At 43.6% G+C, this 22,182-nt stretch overlaps 1 protein-coding gene across 5 annotated transcripts in view; it reads left to right on the top strand.

Moving 5' to 3' along the window:
- Nucleotides 1–22,182, top strand: part of timmdc1 (translocase of inner mitochondrial membrane domain containing 1) — a 40,954-nt gene that overhangs the window by 17,544 nt on the left and 1,228 nt on the right. Inside the window, exons 1-8 of one of the 5 annotated variants that reach the window (XM_078554845.1) lie at nt 3,471–3,486; nt 6,514–6,595; nt 7,584–7,856; nt 10,913–11,078; nt 13,723–13,811; nt 15,628–15,695; nt 16,863–16,941; nt 21,782–21,892. In XM_078554845.1, coding sequence (XP_078410971.1) covers nt 6,582–6,595; nt 7,584–7,856; nt 10,913–11,078; nt 13,723–13,811; nt 15,628–15,695; nt 16,863–16,941; nt 21,782–21,892 — 800 coding nt within the window. In that variant the 5' untranslated portion in view covers nt 3,471–3,486; nt 6,514–6,581. Of the gene's footprint in view, nt 1–3,408; nt 3,487–6,384; nt 6,596–7,505; nt 7,857–10,912; nt 11,079–13,722; nt 13,812–15,627; nt 15,696–16,862; nt 16,942–21,781; nt 21,893–22,182 lie in introns of those variants that run through there. The other 4 variants (XM_078554847.1, XM_078554844.1, XM_078554842.1 and 1 more) reach the window with 4 other exon arrangements.

Raw genomic sequence — 22,182 nt, 5'->3', positions numbered from 1 at the left:
CCATGCGCCGCCATATGAACACACTCGAAATTCATTGAGATGAGGGCGTAAGGGTATGAAACCAAGTCCTTTGCTGAGCACTGAACGTTCAGCGTCAGAGAGGGGAAGGTCAGGGGGTATAGTGAATACATGGCCGGGGCTGGGATTGGAAGATGGGGTGGGGACTGAGGGACAGGCAGGGGTGGAGGGTCCCAGATGGGTGTTGGTGTCGATGAGTTGTTGGAGCTTGCGTTCCTTAGCACTTGAGAGAAAGAGAAAAAATTTCTTGTTGAGGCGTCGGATGAGACGAAGAATAAAATGAAACTGGGGGCACGCGCAGCTTTGAAAAAGGGTGCGGCGGTGCGGCTGGAGGGAGAGGTCGAGTGTGTTCATATTCTTTTAGATAATATCACCACCTTCAACACCTCTTTGTTCTTTTGTCTGTGACATCTTTTGATTATCTGCTCCAAGCACTGCTTGCTTGTCCCTACAACACCCCCCCTGCCACTTCTCTCCCCCCACATCCCCCCACCACCCCCCCCCCCCCCACCTTAAACCAGCTTATATTTCACCCCTCTCCTATTTTTACTTAGTTCTGTTGAAGGGTCATGAGGACTCGAAACGTCAACTTTGTTCTTCTCCGCCGATGCTGCCAGACCTGCTGAGTTTTTCCAGGTGATTCTGTTTTTGTTTTGGATTTCCAGCATCCGCAGTTTTTTGTTTTTATATTTATATAGATAATGGAGAACCAGTAGATGTAATATATTTGGATTTCCAAAAGGCGTTCAATAAGGTACCATACATAAGGCTACTTAGTATGGCATGGATAGAGGACTGGCTAACTAATAGACGACAGAGAGTTGGGATACAGGGGGCATTTTCAGGATGGCAACCTGTAACCAGTGGAGTGCCACAGGGATCAGTGCTGGGGCCATAATTTTTTACAATATATATTAATGACTTGGAAAATGAATGTACTATCACCAAGGTAATCTCCAGGTAATTCTGTTTTTGTTTTGGATTTCCAGCATCCGCAGTAGCTTTTAGCTTTTTGTTTTTATATTTCACCTTTCTCCTAACTATGCTTCAGTTCTGCCGAAGGGTCGTGAAGACTCGAAACGTTAACTGATTTCTTCTCCACCGATGCTGCCAGACCTGCTGAGTTTTTCCAGGTAATTCTGTTTTTGTTTTGTACTATCACCAAGTTTGCAAATGACACAAAAATAGGTGGGAAGGCAAGTGGTGAGGGTGACACAAAGACTCTAGAGAGGGATATAGACAGGTTAAGTGAGTGGGCAAAACTGTGGCAGATGGAATATAATGGCAGAAAGGAAAGAGAAGGGTGAATATTATTTAAATGGAGAAAGACTGAAGAAAGCTGCAGCACAGAGGGATTTGGGGGTCCCCGTGCATGAATCCCAAAGAGTTAGCATACAAGTTCAGCAGGTAATAGGGAAGGCAACTGGAATGTTGGCCTTTATTTCAAAAGGAATGGAGTATAAAAATAGGGAAGCCTTGCTAAAACTACACAAGGCAGTAATTAGATCACACCTAGAATACTGTGAACGGTTTTGTTCCCTTTATCTAAGGAAAGATATATTGGCATTGGAGGCAGTCCAGAGAAGGTTCACTAGGTTGATCCTGGGGATGGAGAGATTTTCTTATGAGGAGAGGTTGAAAAGGTTTGGCCTGTACTCATTGGAGTTTAGAATAATGAGAGGCGACCTTATGGAAACATATAAGATTCTTAGGGGGTTTGACAGGTTGGATGCTGAGAGATTGTTTCCCCTTGTGGGAGAGTCTAGGACCAGAGGGCATAATCTCAGAGTAAGGGAGCACCGACTTAAAACAGAGCTGAGGAGGAATTTCTTCTCTGAAGGCAGTGAATCTGTGGAATTCTTTACTGCAGAGGGCTGTAGAGGCTGGGTCGGTAAGTGTATTCAAGGTGGAGATAGATTTTTAATCAGTAGGGGAATCAAGGGTTATGAGGAAAAGGCAGGAAAGTGGAGTTGAGGATTATCAGATCAGCCATGATCTCATTGAATGGCAGAGCAGACTTGATGGGCCGAATGGCCTACTTCTGATCCTACGTCTGATAATCAATGGTGTGTCATTTTTCAAATGTGGGTAGAGTTCAATGAGCATCAATAAAAGCTGAAAATCCCATTAACCAAAATAACCATCTCAAAAGCTTTTTCTACAAGCCAATTAAAATTAATTATCCTCCAGGGCGCTGTGCTTCTAATTGCTAATAAACTTTCACCTTTCACAAAGGTCACTGATGTTGCACTGCTATGTATGTTAGACGGACAGCGAGGCCTGCAAGAGGCAAGACGGCCAACATTACAGGTTAAATTTTATGTCAGGGATGTATCAGGGGATTTTGTTCAAGCAACACCTGTTTCCAGACAATATTTACATTCTGTGTTTATTTTTAAACAGACATGTGTGTGTGAGAGGAAATAGATCCATTAAAAGCTTAACAATGTATTGACCACACTGCGCTGAGGATTCCTCCACTGCACCTTTCCATAGCCCCCATCCCCACTCAGGATATTCTTTTCTCCGATTTATCCTCCCGAGCCGCTTCTCCTAAACCCCTCATTCCCCCTCATGTAACCTCATTCTCCTCCCCAAGTCCACTCCGCCCTCACTCCCCTTCTGTTAATCCATGCTCCCTCCACTCCCCCCTCCCTCGCTCCCCTCCACTCCCCCCTCCCTCGCTCCCCTCCACTCCCCCCTCTCTCGCTCCCCTCCACTCCCCCTCCCTCGCTCCCCTCCACTCCCCCCTCCCTCGCTCCCCTCCACTCCCCCCTTTCTCGCTCCCCTCCACTCCCCCTCCCTCGCTCCCCTCCACTCCCCCTCCCTCGCTCCCCTCCACTCCCCCCTCTCTCGCTCCCCTCCACTCCCCCCTCCCTCGCTCCCCTCCACTCCCCCCTCCCTCGCTCCCCTCCACTTCCACCTCCCTCGCTCCCCTCCACTCCCCCCTCTCTCAAACCCCTCCACGCTCCCCTCCCCCTTCCCTCCCCCCCTCCCCTCCTCCCCTCCCCCCTCCCCTCCTCCCCTCCCCTCTCCCCCTCCCTCCCCCTCCCCCCCCCTCCCTCCCCCTCCCCCCCCCTCCCTCCCCCTCCCCCCCCCTCCCTCCCCCTCCCCCCCCTCCCTCCCCTCCCTCCCCCTCCCCTCCTCCCCCTCCCCTCCCCTTCTCCCCTCCTCCCCCCCTCCCCCTCCCCTCCCCCTCCCCTCCCCTCCCCTCCCCTCCTCCCCCTCTCCCCCTCCCCTCTCCCCCTCCCCCTCTCCCCCTCCCCTCCCCTCCTCCCCCTCCCCTCCCCTCCTCCCCCTCCCCTCCCCTTCCTCCTCCCCTCCCCTCCCCTTCCTCCTCTCCTCCCTTTCCTCCCCCTCCCCCTTCCACTCCACTGCGCCTGCGCACTGTCTCCGCTTTGCCCGGGCCCGGCTATGCGCCTGCGCAGACTCCCGGCGTTGCCCGTTCCCAGGGCCCGGCCTCCCCAGGTAAGCGGCTGGCGGCGGGACGGAGAGCCGGGTGTCCGATACCGACAAGGGGGCAGCATCTTGCATCTCAGTCGGCTTTGAGCTGCTGCTCGGCCGGGTGGAGAGAGCGCAAGCCCCAGGCCAGGGCCCAATGTCAGCGGGTCAGAGAGAGGAAGTTGCATTTCTGTAGCGCCTTCCGCCTCCCCAGGACGTCCCAAAGGTGCTTTTGAAATGTAGTCAAGCAACATCCCCCATAATCATGTACCTGGAACCAACAACCCCTTTGTCAGCCTGCTCCTTATATACATAAAAATATTATAAATGTATATATATAAACTGGGCTTTAATTGTATTGGGTGGTGGGTATTAATTGGGGACTCACCTACATGTAGATTTGGATGTATAGATATTTGGTATATAGATTTGGATGTATAGATGTTTGGTATATAGGTTTGGATATATAGATATTTGGTATATAGATTTGGATTTATAGATATTTGGTATATAGATTTGGATACGTAGATATTTGGTATATAGATTTGGATATGTAGATATTTGGTATATAGATTTGGATTTATAGATATTTGGTATATAGATTTGGATGTGTAGATATTTGGTATATAGATTTGGATACATAGATATTTGGTATATAGATTTGGATGTATAGATATTTGGTATATACATTTGGATATATAGATATTTGGTATATAGATTTGGATATGTAGATATTTGGTATATAGATTTGGATGTGTAGATATTTGGTATATAGATTTGGATGTATAGATATTTGATATATAGATTTGGATATGTAGAGATTTGGTATATAGATTTGGATATATAGATATTTGGTATATAGATTTGGATATGTAGATATTTGGTATATAGATTTGGATGTATAGATATTTGGTATATAGATTTGGATGTGTAGGTATTTGGTATAGAGATTTGGTATATAGATTTGGATACATAGATATTTGGTATATAGATTTGGATTTAAAGAGATTTGGTATATAGATTTGGATGTGTAGATATTTGGTATATAGATTTGGATTTATAGAGATTTGATATATAGATTTGGATACGTAGATATTTGGTATATAGATTTGGATTTATAGATATTTGGTATATAGATTTGGATTTATAGAGATTTGGTATATAGATTTGGATTTATAGATATTTGGTATATAGATTTGGATGTGTAGATATTTGGTATATAGATTTGGATATATAGATATTTGGTATATAGATTTGGATGTGTAGATATTTGGTATATAGATTTGGATACGTAGAAATTTTGGTATATAGATTTGGATATATAGATATTTGGTATGTAGATTTGGATATATAGATATATGGTATATAGATTTGGATACGTAGATGTTTGGTATATAGATTTGGATATGTAGATATTTGGTATATAGATTTGGATGTATAGATATTTGGTATATAGATTTGGATATGTAGATGTTTGGTATATAGATTTGGATATATAGATATTTGGTATATAGATTTGGATGCGTAGATATTTGGTATATAGATTTGGATGTATAGATATTTGGTATATAGATTTGGATGCGTAGATATTTGGTATATAGATTTGGATGTATAGATATTTGGTATATAGATTTGGATATGTAGATATTTGGTATATACATTTGGATATATAGATATTTGGTATATAGATTTGGATATATTGGGGAATCTGCTGTCAGGCTTCTGAACAACAGGCAGCTGAAGTCACAACCCCCAATGTAGGATCCATTAAAATCAGGAATGCTCAGAAGGCCAGAATTGGAGGAGCGCAGAGAGTTATTGAGCTGGAGGAGATTGTGGAGAGGTGAAGCCATGAAGGGGTTTGAAAACAGGAATGAGAATTTTAAAATCATGACGTTGCTTAACCGGAGGCCAATGTAGTTCAGCGAGCACAGGGGTGATGGGAGAACAGGATGGTGCGAGTGAGGACACAGGCAGCAGAGTTTTAGACGATCTTAAATTTAAGGAGGGCAGAACAGAGACTGGCCAACTGTGTGTTGGAAAAATACAAAAGCAAGGAAATTATGTTAAACCTTTATAAATGACTGTTTAGTCTTCAGCTGGAGTATTGTGTCCTATTCTGAGTACCACACTCTAGGAAGGATGCAGAGGAGATTTAACTCTTTTGAGTCAACCAAATAAACTAAATTTAACAACACGAGGGACAAAGTAAAAACAGCCCCTTAAATTAGGGAGACTGCAAAAACAAAGACAAAATTTAAAGGAAACTTGCAAACGTTAAACCAAAATGTGATTAAAAGGGCCAATAAAACTCCCCAGTCCCCACAGTGCCCACCGAGGACGGAAGGCCTCGACAATGCCAGCAGACACCGCGTGCTCCCTCTCCAGGGACGCCCGGCCGCGAACAAAGCCGTGGAAGAGGGGCAGACAGTCGGGTCGGACAACCTCCTCGATCGCCCGCTGCATGGACCTGTTAAGGGCCAACTTGGCCAAGCCCAGGAGCAGGTTCCAGAGGAGATTTAGTAGTAGCAGGGTTGAGGGACTTCAGGAGAAATTGGAATTGTTCTCCTTAGAGCAGCAAAGATTAAATAGAAGTATTTAAAATTAGGAGGGGTTTTGATAAAGGTAAATAGGAAGAAACTGTTTGTGGTGTCAGTAACCAGACGGCACAGATTTAAGATAATTGGCAAAAAAAACCCAGAGGGGTTTATTACCTGGAATGCACTGAATGAAACGGTGATGGATGCATTCAATAATAATCTTCAAAAACTAGAAGGGGAGAAAATTTGCTGGGCTATGGGGAAGGAGCTGGATAGTTATTTCAAAGAGCTGGTACAGGCATGATGGACCAAATGGCTTCCTTCCATGATGTAAGATTCTGTCAGTATACTTTTTTGGAATTATCACTGAAGGAATACTGAGTAGATTTACCTTTTATTTTTGGGTGTGAAGGCATGACAGATTAAACTATGCACAGCATATTTTCCATACATAATTATCATTTTTAATTTCCTATGTACATACCTGATGCCAATATCCCAAACACCAAATCAGATCATGGCTCGAAAGGCACACAATAGCAAATTACACACAGTCAAGGTGATAAGGACAACCATCTTCTAATGAAGATCATGAGGTACTGTGGGAAGAGCAAACTTTTACAGTATATTTTTTGATTTAGAAACTTAATATTGGCTGTATTAGCAGACTAATGCATAGTGTTATGTGAGCTTCCCTTTTACATTTGTAATTATTGTTTCTGATTTCTCCCAACCTATTTTTGTAATTACCTCCCCATCCTGCACCTCCCACTGAGTTAGGGGTGAGAATGAGCTGCTCCAATAATTTAACTCAGAGGGCTCCATTAAAGAAGGTAGAAATTATGTTACCAATGGAACCTAGTTGTTTGGTGGTGGGGGTGTTATGACCACAGCCGGTGTTAATTGCTGCGCAAACCAAATCTCGGGGGGGAAACTTGGCTTACGGGCCATACCCTTTTTTTTTGTATTCTGAAAACAAGAAGACGACGTACCGATTTCAGCAGTGAGAGGTCCAGTAACACTTTTGGGATTTTAAAAATTAAAAGTAAAAGGTTTATTAACAAGAATTAAAGAAAACTTAAGCACACAAGATTACAGCTACACAATTAAGGTTAGTCTTACAAAACGTTCCCCAAAAAAGATTTTCCACTTGGTCAGATCCACAAGTAAACACCTATCAGGCAGCGTTCCCTTATAGATGTTTAACTATAAAACCCAGTAATATTGCCCAAGGCAAACTGCTGTAGCGTCAGTGAAGGCATACCACATGACCTGTAACTCGCTTCCACTCTGCTGTGGAAAGCCAAACCTCAGAATAAAACTGCTTTCTGTTGCTCAAGACTGTTCTGGCTTGGCTGGATGGTTGATTCAAACTATATCTCCTCCCAGCCCAGAGCTAACAGCTCCAGCTGCTACCTCAACAGCTCAAACAGCTATCCCAGCTGTAGCTATCCGAAGCTTGCCACAGTAACTCTAAAATATCTTTTTTTCCCCCTTTTATCTCAGGTTCCATTGTTCTCTCAAGGGGGCTATAAATAAGCTGGTGGGCAATACGATTTGGTTAATTCCTATGTTGATTTGTAGTGAGACGTTGCAGACAAGGATGAAAGATGAAGAAAGAGGAATGGTGGGGACTGATGCATCAAACTGCAAACGTGCACCTAAATCATGGAATTGTCAGGTGGTGCGTTTTCTACAGATCTATCAGAACTACTCTTTCAGAAAAATGTTTCACTTGCCTCAAGTGTATGCAGCAGAAGATGTGGGAAGCAGAGCTGAGAAGCTGCCTAAATTTATCAGCAGTCCCCAGGCCCCAGAAACAGGATGGGACAGAATCCGGGAGCTCTTTGATCGCAAGTGAGTACGAATTCACCCAGCTTGTTGTATGTGTATTAAGTCAGACAAAATGGTTTGTTTTCCTCGGAAATGCATGTGACGGGGCGGGGGCAAGAATTGTAGAACAGAGTGAGACGTAGTTTCGTGTGTGGCACAAGAGTTATTTAAAAACAATTGGCAGCCTCAAACCTCTTGGATCATCGTGCAAAATAATCCATCGCCTACCATTCTCTCATCGACAGTTGTCCTTATGAGGTTTGCTGCCCTTGTTTACTGTTCTGCGTTATTATTACCTGCCTTGTGTTGTTCACTGTGCCAGTCAGGTTGGATTTTTTGTGCCTTGTATTGTACAGTTGCCATTTCTTGACACATCTTTTTGTCTTTACCTTTCATTTCTCCTGTTATGACTGTCTTGTCCTGTAACCTCAGTTCCACCCTGGCTCATAATCAAAATGTTGAATTTTTTTTTTTGGATTATTTGATATAGATTCCAGCTCTGGTCACCACACTTTGGGAAAGATCCTTGAGAGGGTCCTTGAAAGCGTACAGAAGCGATTTATCAGCATGACTCCAAGGATGGGGGATTTTAGTTGCAAGGTTAGGTTTGAAAAGCTGGGGTTGTTCTCCATGGAGCAAGGGAGATTGAGGGGGGATTTGATAGAAGTGTACAAGATTATGACAGGTTTAGATATGGTAGACAAAAACTGTTCCCTTAGTTGATAGTACAAGGACTAGGGGACACAGATTTAAAGTTTTGGGCAAGGGATGCAGTTGGGCAGGGGGGGTGGGGGTGTAAGGAAGAACTTTTTTATGCAGCGAATGGCAAAGACCAGGAACTCTCTGCCCACAAGGGTGGTGGAAGTAGAAACAATAATAATTTCAAAAGGAAACAATGGATGCCTGAAGGAAATACACCTGCAGGGCTATGGGGATGGAACAGGGGAGTGGCACTTACTGAATAGCTCCCCGGGGAACCAGCATGGACGTTATTTTCTGAACGGCCTCCTTCTGAACTGTGAATGACTCTATTGGTCATTTTGAGTCCACAGCACAAAAACGGGTCATTCAGCCCACACCAAAGAGGCCACAGGCTGGCTGACGTGGGGAATGGGAAAATGTCATGTTGACGAATGAGAAACGTTTGCTGAAGTACATTGTGTAGAGGGAGATTGATTATGTATCTAATAACCTGGTGCTTGTTACTGAGATTGGGCACCTGAACTTTGGAAACACAGAGCACACAAAGATAGAAAGATTTACAGTATGGGAGGAGGCCATTCGGCCCGTCGTGTCTATGATGGCTGCAAAAGAATGATCTGGTCTGATCCCACCTTCCAGCTCTTGCTCTGTAGCCCTGTAGGTGACAGCACTTCAAGTGCATGTCCGAGGGGAGAGTTTTTCCTATGGTGGGCGGGCTGGGCTGGGCGGGGGCGGGGGTAGAGCCAATCGCCGCCCGTGATCGGCTGCGTGCCGCCATTTTACGTGGGCGGGCCATGTAACGCGCAGCCAGTAGTGCTCAGCGCTACTTGTGCAGGCGGGGAGGAGGAGGGAGAGTAGGGCTCTGCGCTCTTTCGCGCATGCACATGAAAGAGCGCAGCAATCTCCCGGAGGCACAGAGCTGCCTCAGCGAGATTGAATGGATTAGAAAACTTTTGAATAAATAAAGTAAACATTTATTTAAATGTGTCTCCTCGTGTGACAGTGTCACATGAGCTGGGACATATTTGCAAAGTTAGGAAAATGGATGAGGTTTCCTGAAAAATGCGAAGGCTGCCTGGGCTCTTCGCCCGCCCGCCAACCTTAAGGTTGGATGGGTAGCGTTCTTAACAAGCGTAAGTACTTATTTAATGGCCTTAATAGGTCATTGACAGTTTGGCGGGCGCGCAGCCTCCTCCAGCCTGTACCCGCCAAACGTAATATCGAGATGACACGCGATGACATCAGGACGCACGCCCGTCATTTTACGCATCGGCATGTCGGTCCCGCCCACACACACTAACGGCAAAATTCTGCCCCAAGTGTTTTTAAAATGCAATGAGGGTTTCTGCCTCGTGCACCCTTTCAGGCAGCGAGTTCCATTTTCTGCTGCCCTCTGGGTGAAAATATGACTACTCAACCCTTTCCTCTAACCCTTCCACCAATTATTTTAAATTTATGCCCCCCCCCTGGCTATTGAGCTCTCTGCAAATGGGAAAAACTCCTTCCTACCCACACTATCTCAGCCCTTTGTAATGTTACACACCTCAATTAAATCTCCCCTCAGCCTCCTGTGTTCCAAAGAAAACAAACCCAGCCTGTGCAATCTTTCCTCATCCCTAAAATCCTCCATTCCTGCAACATCTTCATACATTTCTACTGTACTGTCTCTAGTGTGATCTCATCCTTCCTGTAATGCGGTGACCAGAACTGTTTGCAGTACCCTAGCTGCAGTCTAACTACTGTTTTATACAATTCTAGCATAACCTTCCTGCTGCTATACTCTAGGTCTCCCCTATGCCGCTTTGACCACCTTATCTACCTGCCCTGCTACCTTTAGGGATCAGCAGACATTCACGCCAGGGTCTCTGTGTTCCTCTGTGTTTTTCAGAATCCTACCATCCATCCATAGTTAGCTGTAGTCCTCAAGGGACCCTACAAGTGGCTATAGCTTGAGGGTCACCACTGTATCAAGTATGGCACTGACCAAGAATCTTTCCCACTCTTACTGCCTGCCATGGGCATGTTGGAAGGATTAGCAGGTTGATTGTCAATCTCTTTGACCACATCATGAACGCTCCTTCCTTGGCCAACAAGCCATGGAGTGCGACTTGAACCCAGAACTGCTGGTACAAAGGCAGTGTCGTTGCACCACAAGAACCCCATTCACCAGCATCCTACCATTTATTGTGCATTCCCTTGCCTTGTTTGTCCTCAACAAATACATTTTTGCCTAATAAATGTTTAATTCCCCAGGCATCCTTCAGTTTTGCAGTCATAAAGTTCGCAACAAATGGTTTCTTTTTAAAACAGAAATTCATTTGCTAGGTATGTGTTTTAAAATGACTGCATGTAATTCAATACATGTACTGTGCACACAGTGAGATGAAGAGATATCCTGAGGAAATAACCAACCTCTGGAAGAGTGTCATCGTAGCTGCATGTGTTGGGATGTTGTATGGTGGCATTCCCGCTGCCAAACATGCGAAAATCCGTTACATCGAACAGAGTCAAGCTGAGGTGTACAAAAATCGCTTGGAGGCCGTGGTGAGTTTGCTGGGTTTGAAACTAAGTTATGCAAGAAATCAGGAGGTGACTTTCATTTTGGAAGGAATTGTCCTGGTGAGGAGAGGAGGGGCACGGGTAGCAGCAGAAAATAGCTTCAGTGCATTCGTGATGCTTATTTTCTGCTGTGATATTAGGTGGAGCTCAGGCATGAAGTGAATAAAAGTAGGAGGATCTGTCAATCACAGGCTGCATGCCAACATTCCTTTAGGAAGATGATGCGTCCTTGATCCTCCCAGGTGAGGAGCAGTGAGTGAGTGAGCGAGACCTTCCTGAGCCTATCACACCTCTCTGAGAAAGCTACCTGCTTACTTCCTTGCCCTTTTCCTATATTGTTCCCAAATATTTATTTATGTTCCTTTTATTAGGCATTGTGGATTCTGTTTCCACCACTGCAATGGGACTAAGAAACCTCCGCATTTGTAACAGAATAAATCTCCTATCTCTCTGTGAGCTACATTCTATCTTAACCCACAGGCTATCTTGTCTAAGCTTTCCCTCCTGCTCACAAATCCTTTAATATCCCTTTTTCACGCTATCAATTCTCTTTCAATAGAACTAATATACCTTGCTTCAATAATGGACAATTTTCACATCCTAATCATCCTCCTAACCTGCTCATTAATTATTTTTGTGATTATCACGGTATGCACACACAGTGGATGTAATTTCCACATGATCGTGTAGAGAAAAGTATCATAGTTGTATGAAGACATTTCTCCAGATGGAGTGTGAATTCCTGTTGGATTATGCTTGGGCGAATCCTATCCTTCAACACCTGTCTCAGCCACTCAGCCTCATTATTCTCCTTTTCCTCCCTCCCATTCCTCCTCCAATGGAGGCTGCAGGCAAGAATGCCTCTTAGCACATCTCCTCTTTGCCATAATGAAAAAACTGTGCTATCAAACACCAGTGCCAGCCAAGCATTCATGGACTTGGAACTGATGAACCCTGAGCACAAAATAACAGATGAGATCCTTCCCTAGGGGACAAAAAGAAATCACCGTTCCATTCCCAATGATTTCCAAACAATTAGAGTCAGGCCAAATCTCATGATGCAAGTTGAACTATTCCCAACGTGGAGGAATTCACCCTCACTAAGGATGTCCCCACATATGTCTGAGATCCTGACTCCTTTGAGGGTCACACTTAGGCTTCAAGTTTATAGGGGGAATTGTAACCCCAAACTCACTCACCTTTATGGAAGAAACGTTTCCTCCAAACCCCCTCTACCCATCCTGACCAGCGTACAAGCAGATGGAACAATCGACCTATTTAATTCCTGGGGAGGGCAGACAATAAAAATGAATGTATTCCCTTCATCACTCTGACATATATATCGATAGAAAAAGCATCAGATGATCTCAAATATAAGTTGGGATAAAAAGCTGGATACCCTGCCTTTAAGATCTACGTATCTGATCCTCCACTCTAAATCTTGCCATTTTGGATACATTTCCTTTCACTATATTTTTTTCCTCCACAGTATGCTAATCCACAATGATCTGTGTCTGACACCTATCTGATCAGCCTATTAATCTGCTGGATATCCTCTTATTCCAGACAGTTTGCCAGATGCCATCATTTGATACCTCCAGCAATTTTTCATATCAGTTCATTTGTGTCTACGCCAAATCATTTATATAAATGGAAAGGGAATCCCAGCACCAATCCCCGTGACACACACACACTTGCACCTCCCCAATCCAAAGAAAAATTAATTTTTTAATCAATTTTCACTGATTTTTCTTTTCTGCTAACCCTCTCTCTACCTATAATTGCACTCCGTTTAAATACATTGATGCAGTTACTGCTGGTAGATTCCAAACCTAGCATGAAGATCTGTTTATGAAAATCATAGAGATATTTATTAGATATAATATACTACACCACTGAAAGTTACTATTTCAAGCTTATTCAGATCATGAGAATATCACAGGTCCAACACTGACAACTTTCTGAACAGTAATGCATTGAATAATCTTAGACAGAGATTCTGTAGTTTTCACTCATTTCAGAGAGCAGTATAATTATTATTTAACCTCAGAAGTTTTCCATGTGTTTATTTATTTACAAAGGTTTGGGAGAGCCTACAGTAGCTCACGTTACACGTGGTCTGTTAGACTGATGTATTGGCTGAAGGGCACTTACTTTTGCTACTCCCATTCTTCCAAGTGCTGGGCCCTAGCAGAGCAGACACTGTGACTGTAGTTCAATGAGCCACTCACAGTAGGGTGAGGAATCCGGTAATCTGCGTGAGTGTAATGGGAATATGCCTGTTTTGTAACATTACACTGTGGGTAACAGGATGCAAAGGTTTTCCTTTACTTAAGATTGATTTGAAAAAGAATAACTGTTAGTTACACTTCCTGTCATTGTAGTCCTGTCTGTGGTATAGGTCTCAATATGACCCTGGGTTTCAGAAAGACAGTACCACAGGGGCAAAATGATTACAGCTTTAGCAAATGATCTCATGCGATGTGTAAGCAAGTTAGTTTAGAATGCAGTTGCGCTGTGGGAACCTGGGGGATTTTTCTTTTGTGGGTGGGACACTGACTAGTGTAACCTATGTGACTGAGCACCTTTGATACCCTGTATTATCGCTGGTTTTTTTTTTGTCTAATAGAGGTCAGCACAAGATGCTGCAGTCCGGGGCTTTGTCCGTTATGGGTGGCGATGGAGCTGGAGAGTCACTGCTTTTGTGGCAATATTCAAGTAAGTGAAATATTAAGTAAATATTCTAGTTTTTTTAAAGGTGGTTGTAGTGTACAGGGGACAACAAGCTGTTATGATCAGTATGCATTAGAATTGCTTTTGTGTTTCTTATTTGCAAACAAAACATGCCTAATAAGGGAAGGAATTATGTTTACATAACATCCTTAACAACCTCAGAATATCCCAAAGCGCATTACAGCCAGTGAAGAACTCTAGCAATGTAGGAATCACAGAAACCAATTTGCAGGCAGCAAAGTCCTATAAACAGCAATGAGATACATAATCATATTGACAAACAGGAAACGCTAGAAAAACTCAGCAGCATCTGTGGAGAGGGAAACAGAGTTAACGTTTTGAGTCAGTATGACCCCTCTTCAGAGCGGTCATACAGACTTGAAACGTTAACTGTTTCACTCTCCACAGAGGCTGCTGGGTTTTTCCAGCGTTTTTCTGTTTTTGTTTCAGATTTCCATCGTCCACAGTATTTTGCTTTTAACATAATCAGATTGTCTTGGCTTAGTATCGTTTGGTTGAATGGTAAATATTGGACCGGACACCCTGTTCATTTTCAAGTAATGTCATTTACGTCTATCTGAAGGCCTTTGTAAAATATCTCATCCAAAAGATGGCACCTCTGACAGTACAGTACTCTCTCAGTACTGCAGTGAAGTGTCAGCCTTGGTTTAACTGCTCAAGTTAACTTTGAATTCATGAGTTTGTGACTCAGGGGAGTGCTATCACTACCAGGCTGACAGTGATCACAGTGCCTTTGCTTGACTGAAATATTTTAGAGATGACCTGCACTTGTTAAATGTATTTGCCTTGTGTTGGTTAACCTCCTAATGTGCACCTGTAGTGTGTTCTCTCTTTGCTTGGGGGAGGCTGTGTGGGGCATTCACTTTAATGTGATATAGATCTTTGGATCAGCCTGTGGGCCAATCAAGATGAAACAGCTACTGATTACAGAATCTGCAGCGGTAGCCAGTGTTTTTTTCCATGGTTCAGGCAACGCCAGGCCAGTCGAAAGTGCTAATTCTTATCGCATTAATGGGCTATTCTTGTAACCACTGTAATATGAGTAAGGGGATGGATCAGAGAACTAAATTGTTGGTCTCCATGCAGCTAAAAATAAGTTGGAAAGTCAACAGGTCCTCGAGGGTGGTAAATAGCACTGCATGTGTTTTTAAAAATGTTCTTCTAAGTTCTGACAGTCCTGGCGTCACTGTTCTCAAGAGAATAACTAGATAAACAAATAATCTCGGTGAGCTCAAATGACCTCATAAACTGTGTTCACTGGCAGCCTGTTATTAAACTTTAATCTGCTCTTTGCTAGTTCCAGACAAGGCCACTTCACTTAGGCCGTCAGTGCAATAGGATTAGAAGGCGCAGTGCTCTTTAATTTCACCTGGTTATTTTAGCTAAATGATTGGGTCAAGTATTAATACCATGCGACTTGATTAGCGGAAGAACTGGCTTTGAGATCCTGTTTGCAGCCAATCCCGGACCATATTTCAATGATTTTGGGTCCCAGCTCTCAAACGGAAATCAGGTCTGCGGAGACACAAAGAATAAGTTAAGATTAGACTCTAAATGTATAAGCAGTAAAGTAAAGTATGAGGCAAAGGATGCTGTAAAGAAGAGGATTTAGTCACATATAATTCTGGTAATTGAAGCTTGAGAAGCTGTATCTGTGCTTAGGTCAAACAATTATTATGGGATATGATTACAACATTGATTTTCTAGATGGGGGGAATCAGAGATGTGTTTGCTCAGATTTTATTTATTTTATTAATTTACTGTTGTTTTTTTCAAACAGTACAGTTAGCACAGGCCTGTCGGTGTATCATGATCAGGATCTGCTGAGGTACTACTCTGCAGCTGGAGGTGAGAGTGTACTTAGAAGCTACCCTGTAAAAGTTGCTAAGTTACCCTACTTAGAAGTATTCAAACCCTGGGAGTGTATATATATTTTTTATACAGCGCAGAAACAGGTCATTCAGTCCAACTGGTCTGTGCTGGCGTTTACACTTCACATGAGCCTCCTCCCATTTCTCTTCATCTCGCCCTATCAGAATAACCTATTCATTTCTCCCTCATGTACGTATCAAATTTCCCCTAAAATGCCTCAATTACTCCATGTGGTAGCGAGTTCCACATTCTAACTTCTCTGGGCAAAGAGGTTTTTACTGCATTTATTAGTGACTTTCTTGTATCTGTGGCCCCCTAGTTCTGCTGTCACCCACAAATGAAAATGTCTTGCGTGTTATCTACCTTCCTCTCTGTTCATTAACTGGCTTTCACCCCACTCCCAGAAGGAGTCGTCCTTCGTATGTGAGGCTGGACAGTGAGTTCCAGTGGAGTATTCAACCATGGGAGTATCACAGCTTATACCTGATAATTTCCTCTACACTTGTCCTACCACAGACATCCACACATCTTCCTAAAGAAACCAGGAACAGTTAGTTGACTGCATTTTTTAAAATTGGCTGATAATTTAAAACAGACTCCCCCCCACCCCCGCCACTGACACCAATTGTTCTATTTCATAAAGCCAGATAGGGAATGATGGAACTGGACCCTCATCTTTATAACTTTTATAAACATTTATTTACGGAGATACATGTTACAAACGTGCACCTCCTAATCCAATCGCCACAGTTCTAGTCTATTTCTATCTATAACATAAATGAATCCCCAGTTTTTGCATGCAATTAAACACACAATTAGTGTACAATTAACACCAACTGGCTAATTCAACACAGTTTGTGAATTGAACCTAGGACCCTCTTGTCAGTGTGGCTCAGCTGTACACTGTTGTTCCAAACTGAGCTACCAAGGAGTTCACTTATTTTTGATATTGAGACTTTGGTTCTCGTAAGTGAGGGGTCTGGATCCAGCAGGCAGAGCAGAACAAACACGGTTATGAAAGCAGTGTTCATTCACACTATATGAGCACTTAAATAAAGATTGCAATTATGCTTTATCTGTTGAAACTATCTGCATGCTGATTTATCCATGTGAGCTAATGTGAAAAGATCCTTGCATTTTTAGCAATCACAGGAGGATTATTCCGGATGAATCTTGGACTGGGTGGATTCTTAGCAGGCACAGCCATTGGTGCACTAATGGGGTGAGTTCATAAATATTTATTCAAGGCTAATGAAGGTTAATTACTTTTGAAGTTATTATGTAATAACATTTAATATTTGTGTTGTAAGAATACATAGTTCCTCATTATAAGCCTGTGTTCAAAAACGTTAGAAACAGGAGACGACCATTCAGCTGCTCAAATCTGTTCTATCGTTCAGTTAATTTATATCTCAATTGATTTATATCTCAACTCCAGTTACCTGCCTCTGATTCCTCAATACCCTTGCTTAATAAAACCTATCAATCTCAGTCTTGCAAATCTCAATTGACACCAGGAATCTATAACCTTTTAGCGGGGACAGTTCCATATTTCCACAAATCTTTTTGTGGGAAAAGTCCTTCCTAATTTCACTCATATGAAATAAGAGCAGAAGTAGTCCTTTCAGCTCCTCGAGCCTGCTCTGCCATTCAATAAGATCATGGATGATCTGTTTGTGTTTCAAATTCCACATTCCCATCTACCCTCGATAACCTTGATTCCCTGGCCCAACAGGGATTTATCTACCTCCGCCTTAAAAATATTCGATGACCCTGCCTTCACTGCCTTCTGAGGCTGAAAGTGCCCGGCATTGGATGTGATTCTGCGATTGGATAACATTTGCCAAATAATCCTCAGTGTGCTAAGAATTACACTAACAACCAGTTTACAATTGTCAGTCAGGCTCTCAGTGTGGTGTATTTGCGTGTACTGGAAGCCACACATATTAATACACAGGGTCTTGTTCTTTGCAGACAGAAAGAACATGTACACACATTGCGCCTGTTTCAGCTAAACAAAATAAATGACAGCCATTCGCTGACTCATTCCTCAGGGCGATGCCTTGACCAATCAGGGTCAAGCTGCCTGGTTTAAATTTCAAACAATGCTTGGCAGTTAACTGCCAGTCACCATCACTAGTGCATTCTCCATGACATGCCTCTCCCAATCAGAGCCCACCTGCTAACCAATCAGCACTCTCTTCACATACAGGTATAAATTGTTGTATTCCCCTTGTATTGGTATTCTTGCGAAGTGTCCTGATGAGTGCAAGACGAAAAGCTACGACATGTCTCTTTTTACAGCAACACTTTTGTGACTCATGCACTAGAACACCTAGATTCCTTTGCACCTTGGAATTCTGCTGTCGTTCTCAGTTTAAGTAATACTCTGCTTTTTATTCTTCCCTGCCAAAGTGAACATCTTAACATTTTCCCACATTATACGCCATCTGCCAGACTTCTGTCCGTTCACTCAACCTATCTATATCCGTCTGCAACCTCCTTATGTCCTCTTCATAACCTACTTTCCTACCTATCTTTATGTCGTCTGCAAATTTAGCTACCATGTCTTCACTCCCCCTCATCTAAGTCATTGATATAAATAGTAAAATGCTGAGACCCCTGTGGGACTCCACTCATTACATCCTGACAATCAGAAAAAGACTCGTTTATGCATGCTCTCGTTTCTGCCGGCCAGCCAATCTTCTACCCATGCTAATATGTTACCCCCTACACCATGAGCTTTTATTTTCTGCAATAACCTTTGAGATGGCACCTTATCAAATGCCTTCTGGAAATCCAAGTACAGGCTCCCCTTTATCCACAGCGCATGTTACTCCTTCAATCCAACAAATTGGTTAAACGTGATTCCCCTTTCAAAAAACCAAGCTGACTCTTCCCGATCACCTTGAGTTTTTCTAAGTGCCCAGCTATAACCTCTTTAATGATCGACTCTAACAACTTCCCCATGACAGCCATCAAGCTAACTGGCCTATAGTTTCCTGTTTTCTGCCTCCCTCCCTTGAATAGAGGGGTTATATTTGCTACTTTCCAGTCTGATGGAACCTTTCCAGAATCTAGGGAATTTTGGAAAATTAACGCCACCTCTTTTAAGACCCTAGGATGAAGACCATCAGGACCTGGGGACTTGTCAGCCCGCAGCTCTGTCAATTTGCTCAATAACACTTCCTTAGTGATTGTAATTTCATCAAATTCCCCTCTCCCTTCCACCTCCTGATTTAAGCTTTCATTAGCAGCCTAGCTCTAACTTTAAGACTGTGTCTCCTTGAAGAAAATAGCAGAATTCAAGTAGCGATTAAAAAATTCCAAAAATTGTTGATGAAGTCACATAGACATAAGTGTCAGGCATGGTTCTCACTTGTGAGTCAGAAGGTTGTAGGTTCAAGTCTCACTCCAGAAACCTGAGTTCAGTACCTAGGCTGACCACTGCAGTATTGAAGGAGTGCCGCACTGTCAGAGGTGCCGCGCTGTCAGAGGTGCCGCACTGTCAGAGTGAGACGTTAAACTGAGGTTCTGTCTGCCCTCTCAGATGAACATAGAAGATCCCATAGCGCTGCTTTAAAGAAGAGCAGGGGAGTACTCCAGTATTTCTGGCAAATATTTGTCCCTCACCCAGAATCGTTCAAATGGATTATCTGGTCATGTATTTCATTGCTGTTTGTCGTATATGGAGCTTGCTGTATAGAAATTAGCTACCTATAATTCCTAGATTACAACAGCAACTATACTTCCAAAGAGCTTCAATGCAACAAACTGCAGCAGATAGCCAACAGGTTGCGGTTAGCTGCAGTTTTGCTTACTTGCCTTGTTCTGGAAGCCATGAGACCTACCGGGACGCAGGGCTGTAGGATGGGAACTCTTTTAATTCATTCATGGGATGTGGGCATTGCTGGCTAGGCCACTATTTATTGCCCATCCCTAATTGCCCTTCAGAAGGTGGTGTTGAGCTGGTTTCTTGAACAGTGTGGTGTAGGTGCACCCAAGTGCTGTTAGGGAGGGAGTTCCAGGAATTTACAGCTTTTCCGAAGACAACAGCAACATAAAAATGTCTAGAGTGTTTCAGACTGGACTCTATATTAACAAGTAACATTTTCACCTAGATAATGCACAGCTGAAGGCACTTGCTTGAATACTTTTTTTCCTTGATTGCCTATTTTGACCACAAGCTTGGTCCCACACCCTCGTCGTCTGGGATGACAGTCACTGTATCATAAAAGGAGGGCTTGGAGGCTGCTGATAGTTATAATCCTGAACTAAACCCCCCCCCTAATATTTTGGTACAATCTGATTAGGGACCAGTAACTTTTTGTTTGAAGTAGACAAAGTTTGAGATTCCGGGTATTTACTAAGAGAACAAAGCCACAAGATTCCATGCCTTTTGAGCAAGCAAAATAAGCTTTACTATACAAAATCAGAAACGTAAAACCATTCACAGTGGCCAGGATTTTCCGGCCCTGTTGGGGTGGGACCCGTGTGGAAGATTCAGCATCTCAGCCAAAAGTCCATTGACTTTTGGCAGGACCGGATAATCCCGGCAGCGGATGGGGCTGGAAAATCCAGCCCCATATCCATTTTATGCTCTAACATTCAGAATCAACATGAGGTACATGTGAATTAACCAGCAAACTGTGGTCGAGCACAATTCATGGCAGACGCGACCTAGACTGGCCCCATGGATTTCACCGCGACCAGCCCAGACATCGGTGTCCACTGTGAGTTACACAATCTCATTAAAACTGTCTCCACCACCCCCCCCCCCCCACGAGGATTCCAGTCTTCGCCTTCGAAGATCTAGCCTCTGAATTCTGTCCAAATGTCGCTCCGACTCTGACTGCCTCAATGACCACTCACCACTCACCTCCTGATGGTTTACTCTTCTCCTGAGACTGCTTCCACTGGCTTTCCAAAGCTGCACTCTGGCACACACTGACAAACACAACTCCAGCTCTTCAGCCACACCAAGCAGAGCACCATTGCTCCAAAGGATTACCTTTGCCCCAACGCCCCGCAGCACAGAACCGCTAAACTTCTCTCTTTTCAGTTCTCCAGGGCTTCTCCTGAGCCGTCACTACTTGGAGCCTGCCAACAGCAGCAACCTTTTGTTGTCCGGAGCCTTTTTCTTTGTTCCTTTCCCCAGTGGCTTCTCTCCCCGGTGGTCTCCCTCTCTGGATCCTCTCTCTCTCTCCCTGAGTGCTCTCCCTGTCTCCTCTCCTTGGGTTCCCTCCTCTGGGTTCCGTGACTCTACATGTTATGGAACCAAACCTGGGTCGTGTGACCAGGTTTTTGCATGGTTTTTCCATGCAGGCACATTGCTGGTGTCCCAGGTCCCCTTTAACTGAAGTTGGGGGAAAAAAGTGGAACAGAGTATGTGCAACTTGTCATTAGCCACACTCTGTGCATGCCCAGAATTCTTTGGCCTGTGGGAAATGGAGTCCTTGGCCTCCACCTGGAACCAGGTAAGTTCTGATTTCTTAAGAATACAGAGCTTTGCTTTTGCTACATTTGTAGTTCGTTCTTTTTTTAAAGATAAAAAGTGCTTGAAATTCAGCCTCCAAGGAAAAGACAAAAGCCATCAAACTATAACAAATTTAAAGACTGCATTTAGAGTAAGGTCTCACTCCAATGATAAAACCAAAAAACTGCGGATGCTGGAAATCCAAAACAAAAACCGAAATACCTGGAAAAACTCAGCAGGTCTGGCAGCATCTGCGGAGAAGAGCACAGTTGACGTTTCGAGTCCTCATGACCCTTCAACAGAACTAAGTAAAAATAGGAGAGGGGTGAAATATAAGCTGGTTTAAGGTGGGGGGGCGGTATATTTCACCCCTCTTCTATTTTTACTTAGTTCTGTTGAAGGGTCATGAGGACTCGAAACGTCAACTTTGTTCTTCTCCGCCGATGCTGCCAGACCTGCTGAGTGTTTCCAGGTATTTCTGTTTTTGTTAAGGTCTCACTCCAGATTGGCGTTAATTTAGACTGTGGAGTGTGGATAACTTGTGCTGACAGCCGTATATGAATCTCGCTGCTGGTTTGTCTTTCAGGGTTCCAGCTGGGGCGTTGATCCTGGCGATGCAGAAAGTTGGCAGGGAGACCGTCCGGGAAAGGAGACGTAGAGAGCGGCGAGAGATTTACGAACTAAAGTTGGAAGAATGGTATGAAGCAGTAATTCAGTGATCAGAAATAAATCACTGAAAATAGAATAGCATAGAGGAACAATGTTTGAAAAATATCTTATAAGTTAATGGCTTTGACCTTTCGAACAGAAATGTATTAACCTCTGTCTTTTCAAGTGCTGAGCAGACTGGTATACATTTCCCTGTAGTTTCAGTATTGATAACCCATCTCAAGCCCATGTAAATCATACAATGCCTCCCTTTAAATCTTCCTTTTATTAGCAGTTTCTTAACGCCATTCGGTTGGTTTTTATTGAGCGTTCTTGCGT

The sequence above is a fragment of the Cetorhinus maximus genome, chromosome 13 (assembly GCF_964194155.1).
Source record: "Cetorhinus maximus chromosome 13, sCetMax3.hap1.1, whole genome shotgun sequence".
In the NCBI taxonomy this organism is placed as follows: Eukaryota; Metazoa; Chordata; class Chondrichthyes; order Lamniformes; family Cetorhinidae; genus Cetorhinus; species Cetorhinus maximus.
This window is presented reverse-complemented; position numbering and strand designations above follow the sequence as displayed.